This window comes from Hordeum vulgare, chromosome 7H (assembly GCF_904849725.1).
Source record: "Hordeum vulgare subsp. vulgare chromosome 7H, MorexV3_pseudomolecules_assembly, whole genome shotgun sequence".
Classification (NCBI taxonomy): domain Eukaryota; kingdom Viridiplantae; phylum Streptophyta; class Magnoliopsida; order Poales; family Poaceae; genus Hordeum; species Hordeum vulgare.
In genome coordinates, this window is record NC_058524.1 from 586,994,481 (window position 1) to 587,003,287 (window position 8,807).

The 8,807-nt window shown below is 41.5% G+C and overlaps 1 protein-coding gene across 2 annotated transcripts; it reads right to left on the reverse strand.

Annotated features, from left to right (window-relative positions):
• Positions 1-3,512: 3,512 nt before the first annotated feature.
• LOC123413612 (protein FAR1-RELATED SEQUENCE 2-like) lies at positions 3,513-8,390 on the reverse strand. 2 transcript variants are annotated; one of them, XM_045106550.1, is made up of 4 exons: positions 7,744-8,390; positions 7,586-7,669; positions 5,076-7,489; positions 3,513-4,984 (listed from the first exon to the last, which is right to left on the reverse strand). In XM_045106550.1, exons 3-4 carry the CDS (start codon positions 5,824-5,826, stop codon positions 4,896-4,898), a joined length of 840 nt encoding a protein of 279 aa, XP_044962485.1. In that variant the 5' UTR covers positions 5,827-7,489; positions 7,586-7,669; positions 7,744-8,390; the 3' UTR covers positions 3,513-4,895. The 2 variants fall into 2 exon arrangements, with proteins under 2 accessions (XP_044962485.1, XP_044962484.1); XM_045106549.1 differs by lacking the exon at positions 3,513-4,984 and having other exon boundaries at positions 5,695-7,489.
• Between the last annotated feature and the right edge of the window lie 417 nt (positions 8,391-8,807).

The following is an 8,807-nucleotide window of genomic DNA, read 5'->3' on the forward strand; positions in this document are numbered from 1 at the left end:
CGACCTTTCGGTCTCATGTGTTCCGAGGCCATGTCTGCACATGCTAGGCTCGTCAAGCTTAACCCGAGTGTTCCGCGTGTGCAACTGTTTTGCACCCGTTGTATGTGAACGTTGAGTCTATCACACCCGATCATCACGTGGTGTCTCGAAACGAGGAACTGTCGCAACGGTGCACAGTCGGGGAGAACACAATTTCGTCTTGAAATTTTAGTGAGAGATCACCTCATAATGCTACCGTCGTTCTAAGCAAAATAAGGTGCATAAAAGGATTAACATCACATGCAATTCATAAGTGACATGATATGGCCATCATCACGTGCTTCTTGATCTCCATCACCAAAGCACCGGCACGATCTTCTTGTCACCGGCGCCACACCATGATCATCCATCAACGTGTTGCCATCGGGGTTGTCGTGCTACTTATGCTATTACTACTAAAGCTACATCCTAGCAAAATAGTAAACGCATCTGCAAGCACATATGTTAGTATAAAGACAACCCTATGGCTCCTGCCGGTTGCCGTACCATCGACGTGCAAGTCGATATTTGTATTACAACATGATCATCTCATACATCCAATATATCACATCACATCATTGGCCATATCACATCACAATCATACCCTGCAAAAACAAGTTAGACGTCCTCTAATTTTGTTGTTGCATGTTTTACGTGGTGACCAAGGGTATCTAGTAGGATCGCATCTTACTTACGCAAACACCACAACGGAGATATATGAATTGCTATTTAACCTCATCCAAGGACCTCCTCGGTCAAATCCGATTCAACTAAAGTTGGAGAAACCGTCACTTGCCAGTCATCTTTGAGCAAAGGGGGTTACTCGTAACGATGAAACCAGTCTCTCATAAGCGTACGAGTAATGTCGGTCCAAGCCGCTTCAATCCAACAATACCGCGGAATCAAGAAAAGACTAAGGAGGGCAGAGAAACGCACATCACCGCCCACAAAACCTTTTGTGTTCTACTCGAGAAGACATCTACGCATGAACCTAGCTCATGATGCCACTGTTGGGGAACGTCGCATGGGAAACAAAAATTTTCCTACGCGCACGAAGACCTATCATGGTGATGTCCATCTACGAGAGGGGATGAGTGATCTACGTACCCTTGTAGACCGTACAGCAGAAGCGTTAGTGAACGCGGTTGATGTAGTGGAACGTCCTCACGTCCCTCGATCCGCCCCGCGAACAATCCCGCGATCAGTCCCACGATCTAGTACCGAACGGACGGCACCTCCGCGTTCAGCACACGTACAGCTCGACAATGATCTCGGCCTTCTTGATCCAGCAAGAGAGACGGAGAGGTAGAAGAGTTCTCCGGCAGCGTGACGGCGCTCCGGAGGTTGGTGATGATCTCGTCTCAGCAGGGCTCCGCCCGAGCTCCGCAGAAACGCGATCTAGAGGAAAAACTATGGAGGTATGTGGTCGGGCAGCCGTGAGAAAGTCGTCTCAAATCTGCCCTAAAAGCCCCATATATATAGGAGGAGGGAGGGGGACCTTGCCTTGGGGTCCAAGGGATCCCCAAGGGGTCGGCCGAACCAGGGGGGAGGACTCTCCCCCCCCCAAACCGAGTCCTACTTGCTTTGGTGGGAGGGAGTCCTTCCCCTTTCCCACTTCTTCCTTTTTTTTGTTTCCTTTGATTTTTTCTCTCTTGGCACATAGGGGATTGGTGGGCTGTCCCACCAGCCCACTAAGGGCTGGTGTGACCCCCCCCAAATGCCTATGGGCTTCCCCGGAGTGGGTTGCCCCCCTCCGGTGAACTCCCGGAACCCATTCGTCATTCCCGGTACATTCCCGGTAACTCCGAAAACCTTCCGGTAATCAAATGAGGTCATCCTGTATATCAATCTTCGTTTCCGGACCATTCCGGAAACCCCCGTGACGTCCGTGATCTCATCCGGGACTCCGAACAACATTCGGTAACCAACCATATAACTCAAATACGCATAAAACAACGTCGAACCTTAAGTGTGCAGACCCTGCGGGTTCGAGAACTATGTAGACATGACCCGAGAGACTCCTCGGCCAATATCCAATAGCGGGACCTGGATGCCCATATTGGATCCTACATATTCTACGAAGATCTTATCGTTTGAACCTCAGTGCCAAGGATTCGTATAATCCCGTATGTCATTCCCTTTGTCCTTCGGTATGTTACTTGCCCGAGATACGATCGTCAGTATCCGTATACCTATTTCAATCTCGTTTACCGGCAAGTCTCTTTACTCGTTCCGCAATACAAGATCCCGCAACTTACACTAAGTTACATTGCTTGCAAGTCTTGTGTGTGATGTTGTATTACCGAGTGGGCCCCGAGATACCTCTCCGTCACACGGAGTGACAAATCCCAGTCTTGATCCATACTAACTCAACCAACACCTTCGGAGACACCTGTAGAGCATCTTTATAGTCACCCAGTTACGTTGTGACGTTTGATACACACAAAGCATTCCTCCGGTGTCAGTGAGTTATATGATCTCATGGTCATAGGAATAAATACTTGACACACAGAAAACAGTAGCAACAAAATAACACGATCAACATGCTACGTCTATTAGTTTGGGTCTAGTCCATCACATGATTCTCCTAACGATGTGATCCCGTTATCAAGTGACAACACTTGCCTATGGCCAGGAAACCTGACCATCTTTGAACAACGAGCTAGTCAACTAGAGGCTTACTAGGGACAGTGTTTTGTCTATGTATCCACACAAGTATTGTGTTTCCAATCAATACAATTATAGCATGGATAATAAACGATTATCATCGACTAAGAAATATAATAATAACTAATTTATTATTGCCTCTAGGGCATATTTCCAACAAGTATTGTGTTTCCAATCAATACAATTATAGCATGGATAATAAACGACTATCATGAACAAAGAAATATAATAATAACTAATTTATTATTGCCTCTAGGGCATATTTCCAACAACAAGGTCATCACCAACCTCCGGAGCGCCGTCACGCTGCCGAAGAACTCTTCTACCTTTCCGTCTCTCTTGCTGGATCAAGAAGGCCGAGATCATCGTCGAGCTGTACGTGTGCTGAACGCGGAGGTGCCGTCCGTTCGGTACTAGATCGTGGGACTGATCGCGGGATTGTTCGCGGGGCGGATCGAGGGACGTGAGGACGTTCCACTACATCAACCGCGTTCACTAACGCTTCTGCTGTACGGTCTACAAGGGTATGTAGATCACACATCCCCTCTCGTAGATGGACATCACCATGATAGGTCTTCGTGCGCGTAGGAAAATTTTCGTTTCCCATGCGACGTTCCCCAACAGTTTTACTGTGTAATTCTTGTTGTGTTTACACTGTAATTCTTGGTATTTACACTGTAAGTCTTAGTAGATGCTCACTGTAATTTTTGTTAGATGTTTTACTGTGTAATTCTTGGTGGATTCTCGCTTTAAGTTTTATTAGTTTTTTTCCATTTTAAACTGCAAGTTTGTTTTCTGCAGTTATTTGGTTTTGGTATGTTTTCCTCATTTTTTAGTTCCACCACAGGTTAATAATTTCACTAGTCTTTGGCATGAGTTTGTCACTCCTATGATGAATAGAAGGATTGCTTTCGAATCCTTTGATGTGCTATATCCAGCTGTTCCTACGCAAGATAATTGGTATTTTTTTATTTTTGCTTTTTATGTTTTGTTTTTCTATATAGGATTTATGATAGCTACGCTTCTATTTCTTATTTGTTTTTTTTCTTTTTCAGCGATGACGGTGGTGTCTTCACATTCAAGTTTATGGAGATATTCACACCAGGAACCCAAATGGCAAACCTTTTCTCTAGTGCAGACATTTTAAATCTTAGGATCAGATATGCAAATGAGATGTTCTTCAGCCCCTTGAACAGCTGCGACAAATCTTTTGTGACTGATTTCTTTCTTCATGTATGTTTTTATTTTCCTTGTCATGTATTGTTTTTTTGTCTCCTCATTTTTACTTTTACTTTTTCTTTTTACTAGTCTGGCTTTCTTTGATTTTTTTTGTAGGAAGACAATGCCAACTGATGTTTAGGACACGTGTATTCATAGCTGGAAGACAATGCCAACTGATGTTTAGGACACGTGTAGTCATAGCTGGAGTGGTGGCTGGTTTTTTTTTTCATTAGCATGTTGTTTGAAGAAAAGTTATCATGCATTTGTTGTGGATAGTAGTGTTATGTTTTTAGTAGTGATAGTATGTTCCATTTTGATTGTAAGCTGGGTTTTTTTTGCGATGTCTATGTTGGTGTTGCTCGACAGTACTTATTTTCAGGACACTAGTAGTATGCTTTTTTATCTTGCTTATTGATCTTAATGATCTATACTTATTTTCAGGACACTAGTAGTATGCTTTTTATTTTGCTTATTGATCTTAATAATATGTTCGAGGTGTCACTTTTTTTCTTAATGATCTTTGTTTCTTGTATCTCACCCTATCCTTCTCCACATTTTGTTGTGTTTTTTTATTTTATTTTTGTGCAGGTTAAGCTACTAATTTTTGACGGTCTACTGATGATTTCTCAAACTCTGTATCAGAGGTTAGTTTTGTTTTCTGTACCTTGCCATTTTACCATTTTATATATTGGGGTTTATGTCTTGCTTTCAGTTCACTACATTGTTCTCTAGGATAAATTGTTTAAGAAACTCTTCAGACATTAAAATTAGAAAGATACTCAAGCATGTAGTAACTAACATTTTATCAGTTCTTACAAAAACTTCTCCACAACTGAAAAGTTCGTTACATAGGCAGTACCCAATCTCATACAAAAGTAGTTATGCCCATATATATCAGTTCTTTTTCGCTTGTGTTTGTACCAGTAGCTTCTTGCCCCCTAGGTGTCTCTGTCTTCCAAATGGTCATCTCTAGCTATAGGATTTTGTCCCTATTGCAGGAACGGTTCATCGAGCATCCCTGATCTTCCTTCAGTTACTTTCTCTTCTCCAGTCATCTGCTTCTTCTGTGTCTTCTGTCCTGCAATTTTTGTATGTTCAAAGAGTTAGGTTGTAATCTGATATTTTCTTAGTTTGTGTTCTTTTTTTCTTAATAGTGTATATTTCATCACCTTTCTTTACATTCCTTGGGTTTGACTGTTTTGCTCTCCTTCTCTTTTGTAGATTGTACTCTTTATCCAAGTTCGTACAATTCTTTATTGTGTGCCTGTCAGAATGGCAATGGCTGCATTTGTAGAACTTGTTCTGTTTGATAGCTTCTCTGATACTTAGCATCCTAGGGCGGCCTTTTGTAGCAGAAACATCAGGGTCTTGTATGTTCATCCTGGATGTAGTCTCTTCTGCTTCTATGTTTGTAGCTACAGCTGTCACTGTTCTAGTAGATCCACTCTGGACATTCATGTCACTTTCTGATTCTTCATCCATCTCCTCCAACCTCTTTTGTATCCTATCTATTTCTCTTAGGAAGTACTCGTATTTTCTTTTCTTCTTTGATGCATTCGATGAGACATATACTAGTTTTCTCTGCAGAACATTGTACCTTAGTGTCGAGTTCTCAGCCACAATTGGAGGTGGATCAGTTGAATGTATCTTTTGGTCACTTTTCCTCCACCTGTCAATTATATACTTCTCTGGTATCTTTTCCCTATTCAAATGGAGCATCACTTTCAGTATGTGTGAGCAGAGTAACCCATCTTTCTGGAATCCACAACATATGCATGAGTATTCTTCATAGTTCAAGTCCATTTGCACTAGGTATTGGTTTTTTCGACGCTCTTTCAAAGGATAGTTCTCGGCTTGGTACACAAGATAGCTCCTGTCCTTCTCATGCTCTGTTATATGTAGCCTTGTTTTGTCTTCCATTTTTTCTGAAACTTCCTGAATATGCCTATGTTGTATAGTTCATGCACTTGTCTTTCAATGCCATACTTAGACCAAATTTCTTCAGTGCAACCTTCTTGTTCCTTGATAAATGATCACACTCTTGTTCCCTGTCTTGGATGACATCTATTATCCTATCATACTCTCTTAGGAAACTTGTAACACTGAATTTTGCCCCAACTCCTTTCTTGAACAATGAATTTGTTCCTTCGCTCCTCGCCGTGGTTTGAATGAAAGGAAAGAACTTGTCTTTGAAGTACACAGGAACAAACTTTTGTCTTGCTTCCCACATATCATTGAAGTACTTGATATGTTGAACTTCATATTTAGCTATCATCTCTGTCCAGTTTGTTTTGAACTCTTCAATTGTGAGTGAGTTGTCTATAATGTCCTGGAAGTCCTCATACAACCCTTCATTAGCTTGGAAACAAGGTCCTGCCTTCTCCTCTGCTTTCTTCTTTATGTGGAACAAGCAAACTCTGTGTATTGCTTTTGTAAATACATTTCTGATTGCTGCATCCATTGCTTTGTCTTGATCAGTGATTATAGATATAGGATGTTTTCCTCCCATTGCTGTTAAGAATTGGTTGAATAGCCAAGTGAAGGTGTTTGCTTTCTCATCCACTATGAATGCGCAAGCAAATAGATAGGTGTTTCCATGTGGTGACACTCCAACAAATGGTGCGAAGGGCAGATTGTACTTGTTTGTTAGGAAAGTAGTGTCGAAACTGATGCAGTCTCCACATATGTCGTACATTAGCCTTGACTTTGCATTAGCCTAGAAGATGCTCCTCACTTTGTTTTCTTCATCCAACTCAAATGAATAATAGAATCCAGGGCTCTCTACTTGTTTCTTGTTGAACATGCGAACTACTTCCATCATGTCAGTGTTTGTCACTTCTCTGTTGATTGTGCCTGCATAGTTCGTTACATGTTTTTTTGTGTATGGCAGCAATGCCAATCCTCCCCGGAGATATGCTAGGATTGCCATGATTCTCCTTGTCTCTAGATTTGTTCTTTTCAGAGTCCTGATCAAGCATTTTTCTTCATCAGACATATACTTGTGTGACCTGAAGAATCTGCTGTTTGGTGTTAGCTCATGGTTGTGATCCAAGTTAACTCTTGTCACTTCCCAAGTTCCTTCTTTTTCTGATAGTACCAGAACTACTTTATAGTTCGTCTTTGCTATTACTGTACTTTTCCTGATTGGAACTACACTTTCTGCCTCCACCTCTTTTGTTTTCCCATGTTTGTTGCATTTCATGGTGATTTGTGTTATCTCATTGTTCCTCTGCTTACTGCTAGTCCTCTTTACAGCAACTGTTGTGACAGAGAATCCGGCCACATGTGAGTAGAAATTAAAGAACTCCTGGCCTTCTTGCTTGCTCTTGAATCTCATTCCTACTGCGGGTTTTGTAACACTGTCGACATTCCTTAAGTTTCCTTCCTTAGCTGATGCTTCTTCATTTTCTAAGAAGTTCTGAATGTCATCCTCATTTAGGAATTCTTCTTCTTGTCCTTGTCTTGTATTGTGTGTGCCATTCTGTTTCTCACTTGCTGGAGTGTCTTCTGATTCTTTGCTGGGCAACTGTTGTTCTTCTCTTGCAAATGTAGATGGTTGTTGATAGTTTTGCTCATCATTCACCTGCAACACAATTTTATATAAGTAAACACAATTTTAGATACGTCAATAGCAAAATGTAGATGGTTGATTTTTGTTCTGGTAGTTTTTGGTATATACCTTATCTAACTCCATACTGTCAAATAGACTGATATTCCATGGATTTTCTGCTCCCGCTCGATTTGCCGGTGATTCATTTTGTTCCTGCAAGAAACCCACACACGTTTTTATATTTTTTTTGTGTAGATATAGTCGGTAGCAAGGTCATTTGTACTTACTGAATGGATATCTTCTCCTGCTTCTGGTGTGTTGAATTTGTTGTCCAGGTCAGTTCTATCGCATTCCATGCTATTTGTCATACTTTGATACATTTGTGCATGTAGAAGCTCAGTGTAAGAAAATGACCCACCATGTAGAAGCTCTGTATAAGAACATGATCCACTCTGCATTCATGAAAACAAGTTAGAGAATGCATGCTTTTGATGTACTAATTTCTTTTTTGCAGGCATGTTTATGCTATTTTAAAAGCCTTACCTCAAGGAAATCAATTTCATCGTGTTCAAGGTACAACGACCGTCCTTTGATGTTTCTTCCTGTTCCATTTGATGCATTCGTTGGCTCCCGCACTCATTGTTAGTTTGTTTTTGTTTTTTGTAATTTGCTAGAATATAGAAAAGCATTTGTGTCCTTTTTTCCATCTAACGTGGATTTGTAGTGTTCTATGTAGCTTGCTAAGCAATTGTCGCAGTAGTATAATGATGTTTTTGTTTGAGGCTGCTTCTGCAGTAATTGAACAGAGAGACAGGGGAATATGTGTACTACATAGTAGTGTTATCCCTAAGTCTGACTTTGTGTAGAAAAAGGTGGATCCCGTTACTAATTGGCTTCCCATTAACTTCTGCAACATCAATTGTTTTTCTAGGGTTTCTACTAGTTCATGTTTTTCATTCCCATATGGTATTTTTTTCTGTTTCTAGAAGCAGCCTCTGCATACGTTTGCTGTTGTTGTGCTCATCAGATCATGTGAATGATCCTTGTAGAGAGATCATGTATGGGTAGAGATCTTGAGGGTTCAGGAAGGGTTGAAGAATCATGGGAAGGGTTGAATCCATATGAGGGGGGAAGGGGGGGCACGGGGGTGCTCACCTGTGTATTCCAAATCATGCAGGGGGTGTCTTCTCTGGAGGTGATTCTTCCTCCTTCATGGCCCTGTTCCTCCTCCTCCATGGATCCCTCTTCCCTTCTTGAACGTGTGGGGGGGGGGATGAGTGGTTTGGTGAGATCTGTTTTGGTCCTGTTTTGTGGATACCCCTTTTTATTAGCTTTCTGCCCTCATTTTTCC

What these genes read in the sequence shown, in the direction of transcription:
- LOC123413612 (XM_045106549.1), bottom strand. Translation starts at nt 7,914, where the DNA reads ATGCAGAGTGGATCATGTTCTTATACAGAGCTTCTACATGGTGGGTCA. An exon ending in CAGGAGAAGATATCCATTCA is followed by an intron (nt 7,670 to 7,743) that starts GTAAGTACAAAT and finishes GGTTTCTTGCAG; the next exon opens with GAACAAAATGAATCACCGGC. An exon ending in ACAGTATGGAGTTAGATAAG is followed by an intron (nt 7,490 to 7,585) that starts GTATATACCAAA and finishes ATTGTGTTGCAG; the next exon opens with GTGAATGATGAGCAAAACTA.